Source organism: Lentinus tigrinus (assembly GCF_003813185.1).
Source record: "Lentinus tigrinus ALCF2SS1-7 unplaced genomic scaffold L226scaffold_4, whole genome shotgun sequence".
NCBI classification, from domain to species: domain Eukaryota; kingdom Fungi; phylum Basidiomycota; class Agaricomycetes; order Polyporales; family Polyporaceae; genus Lentinus; species Lentinus tigrinus.
In genome coordinates, this window is record NW_027137913.1 from 1,204,042 (window position 1) to 1,221,626 (window position 17,585).

General features: G+C 57.1%; 9 protein-coding genes across 9 annotated transcripts; 7 read left to right on the forward strand and 2 right to left on the reverse strand.

Annotated features, from left to right (window-relative positions):
* Nucleotides 1-265: 265 nt before the first annotated feature.
* On the forward strand, nucleotides 266-912 carry L226DRAFT_246470 (uncharacterized protein). The gene has a single exon (XM_067673228.1). The coding sequence runs from the start codon at nucleotides 351-353 to the stop codon at nucleotides 807-809; it is 459 nt and encodes a 152-aa protein (XP_067539879.1). The 5' UTR covers nucleotides 266-350; the 3' UTR covers nucleotides 810-912.
* Nucleotides 584-2,747, reverse strand: L226DRAFT_531125 (uncharacterized protein). Its single transcript, XM_067680014.1, has 3 exons — nucleotides 2,033-2,747; nucleotides 1,380-1,813; nucleotides 584-1,275 (listed from the first exon to the last, which is right to left on the reverse strand). Exons 1-3 carry the CDS (start codon nucleotides 2,248-2,250, stop codon nucleotides 1,016-1,018), a joined length of 912 nt encoding a protein of 303 aa, XP_067539880.1. The 5' UTR covers nucleotides 2,251-2,747; the 3' UTR covers nucleotides 584-1,015.
* A 457-nt stretch (nucleotides 2,748-3,204) lies between these two features.
* On the forward strand, nucleotides 3,205-4,660 carry L226DRAFT_531127 (NAD(P)-binding protein). Its single transcript, XM_067680015.1, has 6 exons — nucleotides 3,205-3,237; nucleotides 3,297-3,567; nucleotides 3,619-4,169; nucleotides 4,196-4,198; nucleotides 4,233-4,344; nucleotides 4,417-4,660. Exons 2-6 carry the CDS (start codon nucleotides 3,360-3,362, stop codon nucleotides 4,602-4,604), a joined length of 1,062 nt encoding a protein of 353 aa, XP_067539881.1. The 5' UTR covers nucleotides 3,205-3,237; nucleotides 3,297-3,359; the 3' UTR covers nucleotides 4,605-4,660.
* A 269-nt stretch (nucleotides 4,661-4,929) lies between these two features.
* On the forward strand, nucleotides 4,930-5,541 carry L226DRAFT_531128 (uncharacterized protein). The gene is made up of 3 exons (XM_067680016.1): nucleotides 4,930-5,037; nucleotides 5,090-5,286; nucleotides 5,350-5,541. Exons 1-2 carry the CDS (start codon nucleotides 4,983-4,985, stop codon nucleotides 5,284-5,286), a joined length of 252 nt encoding a protein of 83 aa, XP_067539882.1. The 5' UTR covers nucleotides 4,930-4,982; the 3' UTR covers nucleotides 5,350-5,541.
* L226DRAFT_609799 (uncharacterized protein) lies at nucleotides 5,349-5,540 on the forward strand (the record flags this gene model as incomplete). Its single annotated transcript, XM_067686088.1, has 1 exon — nucleotides 5,349-5,540. A coding segment is annotated over one exon (192 nt), but the record flags the coding sequence as incomplete, so codon positions are not given.
* Nucleotides 5,542-5,925: 384 nt separating the features above from the next.
* Nucleotides 5,926-7,251, forward strand: L226DRAFT_557933 (NAD(P)-binding protein). The gene is made up of 4 exons (XM_067683210.1): nucleotides 5,926-6,143; nucleotides 6,199-6,740; nucleotides 6,801-6,919; nucleotides 6,981-7,251. The coding sequence occupies exons 1-4, from the start codon at nucleotides 5,943-5,945 to the stop codon at nucleotides 7,166-7,168; spliced, it is 1,050 nt and encodes a 349-aa protein (XP_067539884.1). The 5' UTR covers nucleotides 5,926-5,942; the 3' UTR covers nucleotides 7,169-7,251.
* A 1,267-nt stretch (nucleotides 7,252-8,518) lies between these two features.
* On the forward strand, nucleotides 8,519-10,298 carry L226DRAFT_531130 (NAD(P)-binding protein). The gene is made up of 4 exons (XM_067680017.1): nucleotides 8,519-8,780; nucleotides 9,230-9,750; nucleotides 9,810-9,928; nucleotides 9,989-10,298. The coding sequence occupies exons 1-4, from the start codon at nucleotides 8,580-8,582 to the stop codon at nucleotides 10,174-10,176; spliced, it is 1,029 nt and encodes a 342-aa protein (XP_067539885.1). The 5' UTR covers nucleotides 8,519-8,579; the 3' UTR covers nucleotides 10,177-10,298.
* Nucleotides 10,299-10,352: 54 nt separating this feature from the next.
* Nucleotides 10,353-11,954, forward strand: L226DRAFT_531132 (nuclease). Its single transcript, XM_067680018.1, has 6 exons — nucleotides 10,353-10,703; nucleotides 10,770-10,855; nucleotides 10,907-10,962; nucleotides 11,024-11,143; nucleotides 11,199-11,344; nucleotides 11,404-11,954. The coding sequence occupies exons 1-6, from the start codon at nucleotides 10,459-10,461 to the stop codon at nucleotides 11,501-11,503; spliced, it is 753 nt and encodes a 250-aa protein (XP_067539886.1). The 5' UTR covers nucleotides 10,353-10,458; the 3' UTR covers nucleotides 11,504-11,954.
* A 441-nt stretch (nucleotides 11,955-12,395) lies between these two features.
* On the reverse strand, nucleotides 12,396-16,274 carry L226DRAFT_520281 (uncharacterized protein; the record flags this gene model as incomplete). The annotated part of the gene is made up of 6 exons (XM_067678627.1): nucleotides 12,396-12,632; nucleotides 12,690-14,190; nucleotides 14,245-15,218; nucleotides 15,356-15,664; nucleotides 15,783-15,866; nucleotides 15,921-16,274. The coding sequence occupies 6 exons, from the start codon at nucleotides 16,272-16,274 to the stop codon at nucleotides 12,396-12,398; spliced, it is 3,459 nt and encodes a 1,152-aa protein (XP_067539887.1).
* Between the last annotated feature and the right edge of the window lie 1,311 nt (nucleotides 16,275-17,585).

Consider the following 17,585-nt stretch of genomic DNA (forward strand, 5'->3'; position numbering starts at 1 on the left):
GCTCCGTAGCTAGACGCCTGGGCGTCTAACTGTCTATATATTCTCCTCGCGCGCAGGTTGCAGGTTTTTCTTCACTCATTCCGGACTCGCACTATTGTCCCCCTGCGACCGACCTACGCTCAGCCGTACCATTCTCGCAGGAGTCTACCGCAAGTCCCAGATCCACCTTCCCGCCTCTAGCTGGAGCGCACGCCATGTCGTCGAAGACGGCCAGGGCGTGCTTTTCCTTACCAGAGGCGGGACATCTCTTCCTCTCCCTCTTCCTCTCCACCCTCTCTGAGCTGTCGACGTATCTGTGAGGACTGTCTACCTTCTCGGCGTCGTTGTTTGTTGTACGTTGGCGTCAGAGGATGGTCGAGGTTTGGAGGATACTTTTGGATTGGTTGAGGGATGGCATGGGAGTGCGTTCAGTGTACAGTTTTACATCGTGTAGCTTGTGGAACGCTCCCCAATCGCAACTGTTTCCCACTATTCCCCGACGCGCTTGCCATGACCCATTAGGATCTGTGTATTCATGTTCCCCGCCGACGATGGTGACCAGCGCGGTGTGCGACCCATCTGCACCCTCCCGAGTCAACAAACATCCGGTACAAATACCAAACATGAGATTGCAAGAAGAGATCAACAGTAAGGACAGACAGCAGCGAATATCAGCAGTGAGGAGCTCAGCAGTAAGGACAGACAGTAGCGGCGACTCCGCGGGTGAGCTACGAAAGCGAGTCTATTCCAATCCAGAATCACAACATCTATGTATGAGAGAACCTCGATTATTCCGCGACTATCGATACCACCGTCCGCTCCAAAAATGAGGGCTCTAGATGCCCCAGCCTGGGCCGCTTAACGCGGCGCGTCCGTACACGACCAACGAGTGTGGACATACCCTGGTATTGGTATACAACATCACGCAACCTCTTCTCCCCACCCAATCCTTCGCGCCGTCCTATCCCGTCCTGCCGACGAGGACCAACCTGACAACGCGCGAAAAACGCTCCAACAAGGCGTCGGCTTCGAGCTTTCACCCAGAGGCGGGCTTTCCGGTCTTGCCCGCCTTCCCGGGCACGAAAAGCCACCAGACGGCGATGAGCACACGCATGCCGGTGCCGACGCCGAGGGTGCTCGCCGCGCCCGCCGCGTCGATGATCGCGCGGCCGACGAAGCCGCCAAGGAAGAGCGCGAAGATCGCGATGAGCTTGTGGTCGCGCGAGATGATGCGATGGCGGAAGTTGAGCAGCTGCGGGTCGGCCATGAGCTCACACCAGACGGTCGTGAGGACAACTGCCGGTGAGACGTCGCATTAGCATTGACGTTGGAGATTTGTGAGGTAGATGGAGGAACTGAGGGAGATCGAGGGAGGTTGAGGAAAGGAGGATAGTACTCACTGGTCGTTGCAAACTGCGTGTTCACCCGCTTGCCCATAATACCCTGCAAGCCCAAACTAGCACTCATGAATCCAACCGCGACGAAAGTGAGCGCATTCGTCCACGCCGGGTCCCCGCGGACCTCCGCGATGCTGCCCTGCCCGCTCTTCCACGCCGCGAGCGCGGCGGCCATCGTGAAGAGCGCCTGGATGAACGTGCCCAGGAAGAGCCATGCGCGGGACTTGGGGCCCATACGGTCCCCGATGCGCCCTAGACCGGCCCCAGCAATGAAGGTGAGTACGGAGCAGAGGGCCTGCTGGTCGGCAAGGTGGAAGGAGGTGTCGCGTTGACCTGGGGGACCGGAGAAGAGCCGGGCGAGGGCGAGGGCGAGCTGGACGGAGTTGCCGGTTTGGAAGCCGCACCATACGAAGATGGCGGTGAAGGAGACGGAGTCACTGGATGAGAGAGAAGTGTAGTGTTAATGGGGGCCTTGCGGTGCCTCGAAGAAGCAGGGGGCATGGTAGTGAGGTCATCGTGCGAAGTGCGAAGAGAAAGTGTGTACTGGATCTTGAGAGGAAAGCTCTCAAACCCTGTCCGCAAACCGCAAGATGATGGCTGGGACAACACTCGGAGTGCGAGCGGGAAGTGGGCATAGACCAAAGCGAATGACTCACATGAAGCCCGTCATGAAACAGTACGCCGCGAGAGGGAATGTCGACTGCAAAGGATCGACATCTCCCATCAAGTGCCGAGTTGAAAAGACCGTCCTAGGGCTTGTCCATAGCCGTGCTGTGTCCACGATCGTGCTGTGGACCTCCTTCGACAACGCGGGCTGGGGAAGGGTCTCCGCCTTCTGCTCAGCGTACTCCGGACCAGTCGTGTTGGAGTTCATGGTGTCGGATTCGCTGGGGGCTTAGCGGTGGGGTCGCCGAGGACGCGGGGGAGGAAGACGGAGGGCGAGGTGGACGGAGGAAGAACTTTAAGGTGGACGAGGAATGGCATGGTGCAGTTGGGCGGGACTTGGCACGTCGGAGAGCCTGCACGGACGAGCTCGGCACCGCCACTCTATCTCCACCGCGTGTCGTCCCATTCGCCTCGTCCTCCGCTTGTCCGTGCTCGACTGACAGCTTGGCTGCAGGCTTTCTGACTGCTCGAAGACCTCGTGAACTGGCGGAGATCCTGGCGTGACTAGCCTCGATATCTCTCCGTCGATGGACCCGACAATGATGAGGAAGACTGCTTGCTCCATTTGCGCTCCTCCCGATAGGTTGCGCCATCTTGGCACCGTGGAAATTGCTTGCAATTGCTTACTACCGCCGTCCTCGGGACTTTACTCCGCCAGTTCCGGAGGGCATTGACGGTGGACTGCCGTCGCCGTTATGCGTTGTGGAGACGCAGTTACCTGGGGAGGTCCACGATTCGCGCCCGGTGCTTCGAGACTTGGCCAAGGCCGTGACACTGCTGTGGCGCGTGGTTAATTTTCAATCCCAAGCCGTCCTCAAGCCTTACTCTCCCCTACAGCTCAGTATTCACACCCACGGAACCAGCGAATATTTACAAGCGTTTGGGGCTGCATACGTTCGATTTGTCATCTACTTCCGCTCTGCCAGAAATTCGAACGAGAGCCCTAGTCGCCGTTTGCGCTATTGTGAGTGTATTGTTATGCAGGCCGTATTGATATTCACTGGGACTGACACATGTCTACATCACAGAACCTCACCAGACTGAGTGGTTACTGTATAATATTGGAGTCGATGCGCCGCATACTATCAAAATCACAATCAAGATCAAGAACATGCCTCCATCGCTCTTCTGAAGGCCAGCTGCGGCTTCTCGTAGGAAGTCCGGATACTGGTCGCGAAGGACAGCTTACCAAGGAGTGCGTCTATCACGTATACCGACCACGAGGGAACGTATTTATACCCATCGTATCAACAGGTGTGCCCGGGAAGTTTCCTTTCCACCTCGTGAGGCTCCATCTAGGTTTCAAAGTACTTCGTCATGCCCGCAGTCGTCTCCGGCAAAGTCCTTGTCACCGGCGCGAACGGTTATGTCGCCGCCTGGGTCCTGGAGGATCTCCTAGAGAACGGCTTCGCCGTCCGAGGAACGGTCCGCTCAGAAAGCAAGACGGCTCATCTGCGCGAGCACCTCAAAGCTTTCGGCGAGAAGCTCGAGTTTGTCATCGTCGATGACATGACTGGTGTGCGCAACTCATCCGTGGAGGGCATTCAAGATCCTAACTCATATCCCGCTTTCCCTCAGGACGGCGCCTTCGACGAGGCCGCCGCTGGAGTAGATGTGATCATGCACATCGCATCGCCAGTCACCTCCGCTGCGACCGACCCGGAGGAAGTCATCGGCCCCGCCGTACGGGGAACGACGTCCCTCCTCAACTCCGCGCTCAAACACCAGGCCACGGTCAAGCGTGTCTTCGTCATGTCCTCCTGTGCGGCCGTATACACTCCGTCTTTGTCGGACGCCCAGGAGAAGACCGCAATCGTGGATGAGAAGAACTGGAACGAGGTGTCGGTGGAGCATGTCAAGGAGAAGGGCAAGGAGGCCGACGGCATGCACATCTATCGCGCGAGCAAGGTGCTTGCGGAGCGTGCCGCGTGGGACCTGTACGAGCGCGAGAAGTCGCGCGAGGGCGGGCTCGGCTGGGATTTGGTGACAATGTGTCCGCCGTGGGTGTTCGGGCCCGTCGTCCATGAGGCACCGACGCTGGAGATTTTTGGGAGCACGCAGAGCTTGTGGTACAATAATGTCGTGAAAGGAGAGGTGAAGGGAGATGCGCTGACAAAGGCGGGGTACGTTCCGGTACCTCAAATTCTGCCTTTGAGCGTCGAGTCACTGATCTGTCGACGTAGATACGAATGGGTCGACGTACGCGACCTGGCGCGGGCGCACACCCTCGCGCTCGTCACTCCGGCTGCTGGCGGGGAGCGATTCATCATCCGTGGCGGTCGGGCTGTTTGGCAGGATTTTGGTGAGTATTCGGCTTTGAATGACATGCGCCGCCCATATTGTACTTTTGGCTCACTACGTTGTCGTTTGTCAGTGAACGCTGCGCGAAAGTTTTCGGACAAGATCCCGGCTGGAGATCCCGACTACAATCCCGACGAGGCCTTCTTCCCTGCTAGGTTTATCGCCGACAAGAGCATCCGGATCCTCGGCATGAATTATCGCACGATGGATGAGTTGAGCAAAGACTCTTTGGAGGACTTCGTCACTCGGGGATGGTTGTGAAGGAGCGATCGCAAGGGTCGCATCCTAGAAGTCTTATGGACCTTTGTGAACAGTGCTGATGGTCCAATTGAAAGGGGATTGTATGCCGTCATGCTTCCCCCTCCTTCACCTCGGACAGCCGAGCTTCCTTCTGACTCACTGCATATCGCCTCCTTGCATCTTGTTGTGCTCTTTGTGCTCCAAGCTCTGTTTATGACTGATTGATAGATGCCCTCGCCCTCGCGAGAGCGCACACAAAGGAGGCCATGGCGTTCGGCTTCCTCCGCAGCCCACGGGCAGGGCTTTAATAGAGGTACGCATGCGTCGTTGTGACTCCAGGCTAAACCACCGCATCTACCTCCATCTACCCCCAACACATCTCTTCGACACGTCCTCGTCATGGCTGGCTCCGACCAAGTTGCCGACGTCGCAACCAACGAGGCTCTCCAACTCCGTGAGTTCATTCCTCCTTTCCTATCAGTATTTACACTGATTCCCGCGTGTAGGTGCTATAGCGAATGAGATAGCCCGCAGCCGGGAAGAGTACATTCGGGACGCTCAGAAGACGGACAGGCGCCTTGAGGAGATGACCGCGAAGGTCAATGAGATGTGCGCGATTGGGAAGAAGCTGCACGAGAAGGTCCGCGAGTTGTGTGAGGCTCTCCGTCAGCAGAAGGCAGAGGGCAAAGCCGCCGCGGTCTAGGTGCGAGAAACTTCCGGCTAGCCTGGTCGATGCACACCAGGACAATCGCTGACTTTACTTCAGACCCTTTCTTTCAGGGTCACGGTCCGACCTGCCCGCCGGTGGACGGCGTATGTTCGTTCACAGGCGACGTACGAGATGTTCTGCATGCGGACGGACACGCATATCAGCTGGCATTGAGATCGAGAGTTTGGACATTGTACTTGTATTCGCACGTTTCTATCTGGGTATCGCATATCATCTTGCTCCGCTCCATGTCACAGAACCTTATAATGCGTCTGCTCTTTGAGCAGGCAGTGATGGCCTCAACCCGTAAGTCACTGTGAACGCTAAGTACTGTGAACCAAGGATCAAAATCGTAAGGGACTATGCCAATCAGTACGTGTGTGAACACCGGTCTAGCATGTAAGTAAGCTTTTTGATCTGACCTGCATATCCACACCGGCCACCGGAGCAAACGGGACAAACGGGGCAATGGTGTATTTGCGCCGAGAGATCCGGATGCAACGCCATTTGGTCTGGCAGTTGACAGAAGTCTGAATGCGACATGGGTGATATCGCCATCGCGCCCTTCGACCCACATGATGTCCGGAAGACTATAAAGGCCAATCTATGCGCGTCCACGAAGGGTTGACACCCACAGCAAGTATTGCAAGATGCCTGCTATCACCTCGGGCAAGGCGCTGGTGACCGGAGCGAACGGTTTCGTGGCGGTCTGGGTTGTGCAGGACCTGCTGGAGCATGGCTTCGCCGTCAGGGGGACCGTGCGCTCGGAGTCGAAGGCGACGTACCTGCACGACCGCTTCAAAGCGTATGGGGACAAGTTCGAGGTCGTTATCGTACCTGATATGGCGGTGGTCAGTAAGATCCATCTCGTATGCAATACCTGGGAATGCTAACGCACCGCCGCAGGAAGGAGCCTTCGACGAAGCCGTCGAAGGTATCGATGCCATCCTTCATATCGCGTCCCCGGTGACGGCAGACGTGGACGATCCGGATGACCTCATCCTGCCCGCGGTCAACGGCACGGAGAGCGTTCTGCAGAGCGCCCTGAAACACCGCGCCACGGTGAAGCGGGTCCTCTATATGTCGTCTTGCGCTGCGGTGTACAACCCGCCACCGCCGGGTCACGCGAGCTTCACGCGCGTTTTGGACGAGACCGTTTGGAACGAGTACTCGCCCGCGCTGGTGCGCGAGAAGGGCCGTGACGCTCCTGGATTGGAGAAGTATCGGGCGAGCAAGACGCTCGCGGAGCGTGCGGCCTGGGAGCTGTATGAGACGGAGCAGGCGAAGGGGAACCTTGGCTGGGACCTTGTCACTCTGCTTGCGCCGCTGGTCTTTGGACCTATCATCCATGAGGCGCCGACGTTGGAGAGGTTTGGAGGGACACCGAGGATGTGGTACAATAACGTGGTGAAGGGTGCGTTGCAGGGCGAAGCGCTGACAAAGTATGGGTACGTGTCTTGAGCTCGCCTCGAGGTCCCGTAGTAGTGCTGATGCTTGATGCTGCGCAGTGCCGAGTGGGTCGACGTGCGCGACTTGGCCCGGGCGCATGTGCTTGGGCTCACAAGTCCCGAAGTTGGCGGGCAAAGGTTCATAATCCGTGGGGGTCCCTATCTATGGCAGCAGTTTGGTGAGTGTTTCTACACGCGGGAATGGACAAGGATAGTCGCTGACCACATCTACCGTGGCAGTGGACGTCGCACGCCGTTACGCAGAGCAGATCCCGGCAGGCGACCCGTCCTACAAACCGGAGAACGCGGTATATATGTCGAGGTACACCTCTGAGAAGAGCAAGAAGGTGCTCGGTCTTGAGTACCGCACACTTGAAGAGATGACGAAGGACATCATCGAGGATCTTCGCAGCAGAGGATGGCTATGATTGCTGGAGAAGGATCTTGAAACTTGAGGACGTGCACGGCGTGTATTTCGATCTGAGAGAATACCATCAGACTTTACATACACATAGGTTGTGAGTCAAAATCGTCTGCAGAACGACATGGCTGTGGTCAGAGTAAGAGTCGCTGGTTATAGAACATCCCATAGTGCAGGTTGGGATTTCTCGAACAGCCGCCGATACCACGGAAGAGGACATGACGCACATCGCGCAATGCCTCTCTCACCCACCACGGCCCGTTGTCAGAGACTTTCCGCAATTCTAGTTTGGATAACCTCATCCTGCCCGCCGTCAACGGCACGATCTGCATGCCTTCGTGTGCTGCGGTGCCATACAGCCCGCCGCCGATGGGTAATTCCAGCTTCACGCGAGTTTGGACGAGACCGTCTGGAACGATACCTCGCTTGCGTTGGTGCGCGAGAAGGACTGTGAGGTACCTAGGCTCTGGCCGGGCGTGCGGCCTTGGAACTGTATGAGGCGGAGCGGGAGAGGGGGGACCTTGGGTGGACCTGCATGCGCCGCTGGTCTTTCAATTTTGGGACTATCATCCATGAGGCGCCGACTTTGGGAAGGTTAGGAGGGACACCGAGAATGTGGTACAATTGACGTCGTGAGGAGGGCGACGCGCTGACAAAGTATGGGTGCGTGTCTCGAGCTCGCTTCGAGGTCCTGTAAAGTGCCTGATGCTCGATGCTACCCAGTGCCGATCGGAGTGGGTCGACGTGCGCGACTTGGCCCGGAACCATGTGCTTGGTCTCACAGTTTCCGAAGCTGGCGAACAGAGGTTCATTATCCGCGGGGTCCCTACGTGTGACAGCAGTTTGAAGAAGTAGGTGGGAATTGATGTTGCATAGCGTTACGCAGAGCATATCCCGACAGGCGACCGGTTCTAAAATCGAAGGATGCAGTATACATGTCCCGATACAGCAGCAAGAAAGTGCTAAATCTTGATCACCGCATACTGGAGGAGATAACAAAGGACATCATCAAGGACTTTCGCAGCAGGGGATGGTTATAATTACCAAGGAAGAGTCTTGAAGCTTGAGAATGTGCATGCGTGTACTTCAGAATTGGAAGATACCATCAGCCCCTACATAGGTTGCCTGCAGAACGACATGGCTGCAGTTAGAGTGAGAGTCAGTGTCATACTCCGGCCGGTATTTCCCAAATAGCCGCCGATACCACGCGGGAGGAGGACATGACGCACATCGCGCAATCCCTCTGGCTCTCACCCTGGCCCACCTTCCAATGCGGCCAAATAGTTTCTTGCTTATCGCGATTCGACGCCACAGCCATGGTATTTAAAGCGCGACGGTGCGTATACAAACTGCGTGTACACGAACCCCCATTACGCACTAGTCGACTCCCCCACCCTCAATACTTATCGCTCACTACGATGCCGGCAGTCACCTCTGGAAAGGTCCTTGTGACCGGTGCGAACGGCTATATCGCTGTATGGGTTGTCAAGACGTTCCTTGACCAGGGCTTCTCTGTGCGCGGGACAGTCCGCTCAGAGAACAAGGCTGGTCACCTCCGCTCGCTCTTCAAGGACTTCGGGGACAAGTTCGAAGTTGTAGTGGTGGAGGACATCACAAAGGTACGCATATATTCAGAATATGTCCGGTCGTGGTGGCTAGTCGTTCCCGCATGCACCCTTATCTTGTGTTGAGGGCCGGTCAGCCATTGCAGTACGCGTCTTGCCGTACGACACAGGAAAGGGAACCGGACCTCGGGACCTAGAGTGACATACTCTATAGGTGCCTGTGAGAGTAAGAGGAGTTCAGAAGACCCGCGAGACCTAGTTACATCTCCGCGTCCACGTTCATTTTCGAGTGGATGCTCTACTGCTGCCATGCTTGCATGTGTGACATTCCGACGTCTCTCGTCTCTCGTCCGCTGAAAGTGCATTGCGTCTGGACGTACTACGCTTGTCACGACAGTCGCAACAGTGAGACTCACGGGTGTGCGCTGGGCCCAAAAATTTCCGGAACCGGACTCGGGCTTCCCTGTTGGAGCTCAAGTGTGTGCTAATTATGAACACCGCAGGACGGCGCGTTCGACGAGGCAGTCAAGGGCGTAGACGCCATCGCACATACCGCATCGCCTTTCCACTTGAAGGCCGTTGAGCCCGAAGAGCTCATTGTTCCCGCCGTCAATGGTACAACCGGCATCCTCGCATCCGCATTGAAGAACGCGCCCAGCGTCAAGCGCATCGTGGTCACGTCCTCCTGCGCCTCCGTCCTCACACCCTCGACCGAGCCGCGTATCTTCTCCGAAGAGAATTGGAACGACGCGAGCATCGCGGAGGTGAAGGAGAAGGGCAAAGATGCCACTCCCCTTGCCAAGTACCGTACGAGCAAGACTCTCGCTGAGCGCGCGGCATGGGACTTCTGGAACAAACACAAGAGCGAGGTCAGTTGGGACCTCGTCGTCCTTAACCCGCCATTCGTCTTCGGGCCGTTCTTGCATGATGTCGATAAGCCGGAGAACCTGAACGAGTCGGCGCGCGAGTTCTATGACACAGTCGTCAAAGGCACGAAGGACAAGACCGCATTGGTAAACCTTGGGTACGTCTACCTGCTCCTGAACGTGGCTCGTAGGATTGATGAGGTGTACGCGCATATAGTTCATCGTACGTTGACGTGCGGGACCTTGCCTTGGCGCACGCGCTTGCGATCACGAAACAGGAGGCGTCGGGGAACCGCATCATCGTCAGCGCAGGCGCCTTCAAGTGGCAGGACTTCGGTGAGTCTGGCTGCGGGATGTGGTGCACGGTGAAGTTGTTGACTGACTATTGGCGTCTAGTGAGCGCCGCGCACAAATACTATTCCAGCCTTCCCGCAGGGAACACGGAATACGATCCTGCGAAGGCAACACACTTCCTCCGCTACGCACCGGAGAAGCAGCAGCGACTGCTTGGGATCAAGTTCAAGACTGTGGAGGAGACTACGAAGGATACCCTCGATGACTTCAAGGCGCGTGGCTGGCTTTGAGGAAGACACATCTGTGGACATGTAGGGGGACGGATTCAGAATTAGGAATGCATCGCAAGCGTTGTAATTGTGCGTTTATCGTCTTTCACATAATCTGTCAGAAAACCTCAAGAGTAGCGAGTCAAATGAGGTGGGAATAAGTACTGCTATGGGATTACCGCAGCAGCAGACGGCGCTCAACGTGCTTCTTAACATCCACGGCAGGCTAAAGACGCATGTACAGCGTCCAGCACTCAAGTCACCGCCCCCACTGCACTTTCTCTCCCTCAGAGCTGAGAGGCCATGCCCTGGCCACCATGGTCCATGCCTGCCGAGCCTACGCTCAGACAGGACCTCACCCGAACGCTGCGTAAGGAACTGTGGCTCGACAGGACACCCGGTCAACAGCTCGCTATCCAGATGGCCGCCGTAGGAGCTGCATCCTTCGTCCTTAAGCGATTGGTCTTTGGCCGCCGTATAGCGAACAGCGATTCGGTCACGCCGCGTATGCTAAGGAACAAGAAGCTGCTGAGAGGATATGTGACCAGGTACATAGTTGTGATGCTGGGCGCGGTGCGAGCCCGGGGCTGAAAGTGGGGCTTTGTATGATGTAGGGTGGAGGACGGCGACGACTTCAGGTTATACCACACGCCTGGCTTTGGATGGAAGTCGGAGTTCAGAACGATACCGAGCGAACCAGGTGAGTCGGTCCGTCGTTGCACAACTAGATTGCGCTAACGATGACGCTCAGAGGATCTGAAAGACAAGACGATTCACATCCGCATAGCTGGGATCGATGCGCCGGAGGTGTGTTGTCTTGGTCCTTCCGCCTCTCGAGCGAGCGTGCGGGCTCATCGAGCGCCTGTAGTCATTGGCGGGCCGCGAGCCCCAACCGGGTGCAATAGAGAGCCTGGCATGGCTGAAGAAGCGTGTAGAGGGCAAGTTCGTCGAATGTCAGCTCCTCCAACGAGATCAGTACGGCCGAATCGTGAGTTTAGCTTCTGTGTTCGTGATCTGCTGATGCGAACCTATTGGACCCGCAGGTCGCGGACGTACTCCTCGAACCCCATCGAACTTCAGTGGGGCCGATGATGCTGCGTGCGGGGCGGGCCGTTCTCTATGACCAGAAAGACGCTGTGTACGGTGAGGACGGCGTAGAACAGTACAAGCAGGCGCAGGAGGAAGCTCAGTGAGTTTGGGGCCTTCAAGTTATTATGAACCGTACTGACGCCACGGCTTTGATCGCAGGAGACACAAAAGAGGCATATGGAAGAATGGTACTGACATCGAGACTCCTGCACAATACAAGCGACGGGTCCGGGGTGCTCAGGCGAAGGAAGAAGAGTAAGGTTCGCTTGCATTGACATCGACGGTAGCGCCATCGGCGTACTATGCCGCCGGACGTGGAAGGGAGCCCGCTGGGAGGTATTGAAGACATAGAGAAATGACGAACTTGATACTAGTGTATATGGAACGGATGATGCGTTCATCGGCATCGGATCTGCAGTGCGCCCATTGACCTCTGCTGTAGAGTGCCTCACAGTTCACTACCAGTGCTGGTTTAGAAGGCCCAAGATTTGCGAATTCGAGGCTGGTATCGTCATGCTTCCAGGGAACGCTTCGATTCAGTTACATAGGTCTACTACGACCTTCCTACTTCTTGGACAATGTCTTCAGCTTCGACGACGCCCTGGAAGTGTTTCAACATTTTTATTGACGACGTTCTAATGTGTCATAATGCGTGTATGGGGCGTGAGGAATGTCTGTCAGTATAGCTACATAAAAATTTTAGAGTTCGAGAGCATCCGAAAGAGCAGGTTCGAGTAGCAGGTTCGACGACGACCAGCCGCACAGCAGCAGCGGGACAGAAACACACAAAGTATGGAAGGAACGAAGCTGCTGCAGGCGACGGTCGTCAGGGGTATAGTGCGAGGAAATGGTTACGGTAAGCGACAGGAGTTATAAGGCACGGTACGGTACAGCAAGCGTAGATATGAAGGGGAACGGGGGCAGCACGCGTAATCAAGACCCGAGTAACGACTGTGGTGGGTGAGCTTTTCTGGACTCGGAGTCCGGGGTCCGGTACGGCGGTACAGAGCGTGTGTGAGAGAACAGTAGCGAGGGTGTGTGCTGTGAGTAGCAAGGAGCGGTCAGATCAGGCGGGCGCGTGTATGCCGACAGCAAAGGTTCTGTCTAAATATAAATGGAAAGAGGGGGTCCAAGCGCAAAGAGTCCTTGCCTCATGGGTGTCCGGATTTTGGTGGGTAGTCCATACCCGTTGTCGTGAGATGCTCTTCCCGGGGAGTGGCAGGAACCGTAGTAGCAGCAGAGGGAGCCTCTTCAGGTGTTGGCAGTGGGAGGTCCGCAGGATCCAAATGGCCAAGCGCTGCGGCGGTCTGTATCGTGTCGCTGTGATGCGAATGCATCGACGACACCGTCTGGATGGTCGTTCGGCTGTATTGCCTGTTATTCACCCACTGTACAACATTCGTCAGTCCTTCTGTCACGGTTGGTCGCCATAAGAGCTAACTTACCCCTCCGATAGGCCGAGAGTAGTCCACGTCGTCGTGGAAGCTGATGGCGCCCTGGCTCTGCATACCTTGAGCTCCAAGCATGCCCAACGTCGGATCAAGCAGACCGTCAGGTGCATGCATACTCGAGCCTTCGGTGAGCGCAGGGCTCGGCATATCCGGCGTATGATGCAACGGTCCCAGACCTGGCCACACCGGCAAACCGTGCGCCGTCCGGGCAGTCGGGCTGAGTGCAGAGCCGCCGGGCATTCTTGGGGCCATTGCACCCTCAGGGATGACGGGGACAGGTATAAAGCTCAGCGTCGGCGACTTCGGGCGGAAGATCGACGTGCGGCGAGTGGGTGGCGCCGGGTCATAGGCTGACTGCCGCGGACTCGAGGCAGCGGCCAAGAGCGCGGTGGATGCCGAGGGCGAAACGACGGGAGAACCAACCTGAGACATTGAAGAGACGGAGCCGCGGGAGCTGCGTATGCGCAGGCCACGCAGGGAGCGGCCGAGGAGTCCACTCATGCGTCGCTGCGTGGCGGGAGAACCATCCTCATCCACCTCACGATAGGCCGAAGGTGGGGAGATGACCTGTGTCTGCGTTGGGAGCAAACTACCAGGAACGGGGGCCTGCGGAAGCAGAGGGCTGTGCGCCTGAGAAGAGGCACGGTGGCCAGAAGAGGAACCCGTCTGTCCGGAGGAGTTGCCATGGCCGCCTGAGGAGGAACCGCTCGCATGTCCGTGCGCAGATGAAGATGCATGCACATGTCCGTGAGAGGACATGCTGCCGTTCCGACTGGCATACACTCCACCCAAGGCAGCCGCTGCGGCGAGGTCGTGGCCGATGCCCGAATGACGATTCGACGGCAAGGCTTCATCCGAGTAGACAGACGACTGGCTCATACTCATCGGGCGCGGACCACTCGACGAACGGACGGCCACGGATGGATAAGAGACGGAGCGACCACCGAGCCACTCCGCGGGATCCGGACCAGGACCAGAACTAGAAGTACCTGCAGCGGACCTCGTGGGCGACTTAGGTGGGGTGAGCGGCACGCCAACCAGCTCCTCGGAGCTGCCTTGCAGAGCTACATTAGGGGCAGACCGGTTAGCAGGGTGCATGAGTGACGCCTGCTCTCCGGTACCGACTGGGCCTAAGATGGGGACTGGTGCGAGTGTTACCTCCCCACCCCCAGCCTCGTCCTGACCGCGGGTATCGCCTGTTGGGGTAGCAACGTCGTCCTCGCCTGGTGATCCAAGTGTATTCCCGCCGCGCAGACGGTCGTATACCGGACCACCCGCACCGACAAACCGCGTTTCCGGGCTGCCAATGTCGTCGTCCTCGTCCAACGTCATCGCACGTCCACTGCTACCCCGAAGAGCGGCAGCAGCAGCCTCGGCTTGTTCGCGATGCATGCGATGACGCCTGTATGCGAAGAGCGCCCACGCAGCTACGAGACCTGCGAACGCTATGCATCCCACAATCAAGCCCGCGAGTGCTCCCTTGTTGTGCGAGAACCTGTACAAGGATAGTCAGCTTTCAAAACTCAGCAGTTCAGTGAGCTCTACATACGGATTCCCATTGGTGCGACCGTTGGGGAGTAGCGTGCCCGTTGCTATCGTCGCAGTCTCCGTTTCTGTCGTCGATTGCCCATTCGTGACGAAGGTAGTGGTCCGCACCACCGTCGTAAACAGGGTGGTGACGCCTGTGGATGTTGAGATGACGGCTGTGGTCGACGACCGTACGATTGGGATTGTCGAGGAGATGACAATGGAAAGGGACGACTCTGGAGGACTAGAGGTGGGGTTAACACTGCTACTCTCGGACGAGGACTCGGGAAAGGAAGTAGTCATGCCAGAGCTCGACTCGGGCATCGTCGTGGAAAAGGGCAACGTCGTGGGAGAGGAGACAGGAATAGAAGGCACAGAAATGGGTACGGTGATGGAAACGGAGAACGACGTCGAAACGGGGATCGAGGAGGGCAAGGACGTCGGAATTGAAATCGGGATCGACGAGGGGATCGACGTCGGGATGGATGAAGATATTGAGATAGGAATGGAGGTAGATATGGAAGTAGGCACAGTCGTTGGGATGGACGTCGGGATAGAAGTAGGGACGGACGTTGGAATGGAAGCAGGGACGGATGTCGGGATGGAAGTGGGGATGGATGTCGGGATGGAAATGGGAATGGATGTCGGGATGGAGGTGGAGAGTGAGGCGGACACCGATGTGCTGATGGAGTTAGGGATGCTCGTCGTGACAGGGATAGACGTGGATGATGTCGTGATAGAACTAGTGGGTGGGATGGATGGGGGAGAAGACGAAGAAAGATTAGTAGGTGAGGACGAAGAGGTTACAGAGGCAATTGAGGAAGACGAAGAGGTGAAGGACGTGATGGAGAAAGACGAGGTAGGTGGAATCGTCGTTCCTGATTGTGAGGATGACGGAACGAATGTTGTCCCATCGACCGGCTGCGAACTACTTCGCACCGTCGTGCTGGGGAGAGCAGAGGTACTACAAATGAGAAACAAGTGCGCGTAAGACTCCTGCACTCCATACATATGGATAACAGGACTAGCCATAAACCTCTCGCGTGCACCGCGCGAGAGAGCACAATAGATGATGAGTAGCAAGAAGAAGACAAGGCGAAAGAGTATGTCAAGGGAAGTGACAGAACACTCACGAAGTTGCAGGTCGACTGGTGGATGAGGTCGATGAAGAACTGGGCCGGCTTGTAGTAGTCGTGGATGACGGCAAACTTGACGAGACACTTGTCCTTGTCGAACTCGAGGTCGAGCTTGAGATTGGGCTCGAACTCGACGTGCCCGAGCTCGTGCTTGAACTTATGCTGGAGCTGGTAGAGCTGCCACTCGAACTGGATGAGCTCTGGCTTGACGAGCTTGAACTCGAAGTCGTGGAGGACGAACTCGAAGAACTCGAGCTCGAGCTCGAAGTCGAGGAGGACGTAGTCGAGGTAGTCGAGGTTGACGAACTAGACGTAGTTGTTGAGGTGGAGTCATCTCCGGGGGGCTGCGATGGAGAAGTGGTCTGTGGCATTGAACAATTCAGCGGGCCATGGTACTGTAGTGCATAGCGCGCGTGCTACTTACCGACATGGAAGTCGAAGTGGGGTCGGACGTGATCACGGGTTGAGAAGTTGAGGACGCGGATAGTGGGGCCGAAGTGGAGGATGGCTAATCGTCGGCGGTAAGCGGCAAGAACTCCACGCATGAAAGCGAACAACACACCTCAGATGTAGTCGTAGGCCCGTCCCCCAACGTGTTCGTACGAACACTCGTAGTAGTCCCAGAGCTCACTGTCACTGGGTCACTTGAACTTGAGGATACAGAATTGCTCGAGCTGGAGGCTGTCGAATCGCTTGAACTAGCGGATGTAGACTGGGATGCGCTCGTGCTTGATGATGCTGTATTACTACTGACAATGCTGTCGGTGGCCTGACGTCGCCATCTAAGCGAAGCGTCACGAACGCCCGCGGCAGCCGTCGATGAAGACAAAGTGACAGATGGGCTGGGACCGAACCCAAAGCGCGGCAGGGAAGGGATGGTCGCTGCTTGAACCGCGGAAATGGACGACGCGCTCATGAGAATGAGTGCAAAAACAGCAGACCAACGGGCCGCAGACCTGCAGAACCATGAATGAGTACCCGGTGTTTGAACGGTTGGTGCGCATAGTGGTAAACTTCACGAAGGCGAGGATATAGGGGGCCCAGCTTGGACAGTGCAGCGGGACGGTGGAAATAGGAGGCGGATGTACAAAGGGGCTGCGAGCGAGGGGGACGATGGACATGCATAAGACACTCACCGAGCTGCAGGAACAGTACAACCTGAGCGGGTCTCACTGGCTCTTCGGCGTCGCGACCCTCCTCGTTGCTGTTGTGCGTGCAGTTTGGAAGGAGAGAATGCCTCCTGAGCAGACGCGCCAGACGCGAAAGCGGGCCCGGTGGTAAATGGAGAGCGGGGTAAATTGCGATCGACGCCGCGAGAGCCACGGCTCGGCATGAACGCGGCGCCCCCCTCCCGCGTCGGCACTAGGCATTGCTCGGAGGAGGGAGGCGTGACGGAGTGTGTCGCAGTTCTTGAACGATTCAAGGAGCGCGGTCGAGAGGCGGGGATATGGGGGCGAGGGCTAACGCGTCCAGCGTCAGGGCTGCGGGTGCGCTCAGCTGGGAGCGCAGACGAAGATGCCGGATAATGACAGGAAGTGTGAGGACCGGATGCCGACGCTTGAGTTCGTGCGGTGGTACTGTGTGTGCGGGTACGGGTGGAAGCGTAGGCGTGAGAGGGCGGGGAAGAGGGGCAGCCTGAGGTCAAGCCGCTATCGCATCCCTGGTGAGAATGGATGCGTTGCACACGCATACTCTCGCGCGGTGTGCGCTGGCAGGTAGCTGCGGGCGGTTTATGAAGAAAGGTAGGAGGCGGGGAGATCGTCAAGGCAAGTCAGAGGAGCGACATGGGGGACGGAAAGCAAACAATTGGCGGGCCCTGGCGACGCTGTGAATGAAGTTGGCGGTGCTGAGGAGTGGCTCAGACGTGGAGGAGAGGGGGTCCACAGACCACCACTTGGCATGCAGCGTCGAAGAGGACGTCACTTGTTGAAACTTGCCAGGGTGGCGCGCCGACCTAACAGCCGAGATCTGGATGGGCAACGAGCAAAGAACGGACAGTGGCAGCAGCAGCCCCCACAGCTTTCTGGAGAATGAACGCAAGCAAGCACCACACAAGCACCACACAGAACGGAGTTGAGGGGCAGAACCCTCGTCTGGCTCAGGACGCGGGCTCTCTCCACCTCGGCCGCCTCCCTTGTCCCACTTTCCATTTCCAGTAACTAAGAATGTCGCCGTGCGAAACCTCCTCGGCGTCAGGGCTAACTCTGTCTCGGTCGCCATGATGACA

Coding starts and splice junctions, on each gene's coding strand:
- L226DRAFT_246470 (XM_067673228.1), top strand. CDS start 351: ATGGTCGAGGTTTGGAGGATACTTTTGGATTGGTTGAGGGATGGCATG.
- L226DRAFT_531127 (XM_067680015.1), top strand. CDS start 3,360: ATGCCCGCAGTCGTCTCCGGCAAAGTCCTTGTCACCGGCGCGAACGGT. Junction 3,568..3,618: donor TGACATGACTGGTGTGCGCA/ACTCATCCGTGG, acceptor CCGCTTTCCCTC/AGGACGGCGCCTTCGACGAG. Junction 4,345..4,416: donor GGCTGTTTGGCAGGATTTTG/GTGAGTATTCGG, acceptor GTCGTTTGTCAG/TGAACGCTGCGCGAAAGTTT.
- L226DRAFT_531132 (XM_067680018.1), top strand. CDS start 10,459: ATGCCCTGGCCACCATGGTCCATGCCTGCCGAGCCTACGCTCAGACAG. Junction 10,963..11,023: donor CTGGGATCGATGCGCCGGAG/GTGTGTTGTCTT, acceptor GAGCGCCTGTAG/TCATTGGCGGGCCGCGAGCC. Junction 11,345..11,403: donor CAGGCGCAGGAGGAAGCTCA/GTGAGTTTGGGG, acceptor CTTTGATCGCAG/GAGACACAAAAGAGGCATAT.
- L226DRAFT_531128 (XM_067680016.1), top strand. CDS start 4,983: ATGGCTGGCTCCGACCAAGTTGCCGACGTCGCAACCAACGAGGCTCTC. Junction 5,038..5,089: donor CAACGAGGCTCTCCAACTCC/GTGAGTTCATTC, acceptor TCCCGCGTGTAG/GTGCTATAGCGAATGAGATA.
- L226DRAFT_531125 (XM_067680014.1), bottom strand. CDS start 2,250: ATGAACTCCAACACGACTGGTCCGGAGTACGCTGAGCAGAAGGCGGAG. Junction 1,814..2,032: donor TGTTTCATGACGGGCTTCAT/GTGAGTCATTCG, acceptor TCTCTCATCCAG/TGACTCCGTCTCCTTCACCG. Junction 1,276..1,379: donor CACGCAGTTTGCAACGACCA/GTGAGTACTATC, acceptor TCTCACCGGCAG/TTGTCCTCACGACCGTCTGG.
- L226DRAFT_557933 (XM_067683210.1), top strand. CDS start 5,943: ATGCCTGCTATCACCTCGGGCAAGGCGCTGGTGACCGGAGCGAACGGT. Junction 6,741..6,800: donor GAAGCGCTGACAAAGTATGG/GTACGTGTCTTG, acceptor GATGCTGCGCAG/TGCCGAGTGGGTCGACGTGC. Junction 6,920..6,980: donor CTATCTATGGCAGCAGTTTG/GTGAGTGTTTCT, acceptor CTACCGTGGCAG/TGGACGTCGCACGCCGTTAC.
- L226DRAFT_531130 (XM_067680017.1), top strand. CDS start 8,580: ATGCCGGCAGTCACCTCTGGAAAGGTCCTTGTGACCGGTGCGAACGGC. Junction 9,751..9,809: donor ACCGCATTGGTAAACCTTGG/GTACGTCTACCT, acceptor ACGCGCATATAG/TTCATCGTACGTTGACGTGC. Junction 9,929..9,988: donor CTTCAAGTGGCAGGACTTCG/GTGAGTCTGGCT, acceptor ATTGGCGTCTAG/TGAGCGCCGCGCACAAATAC.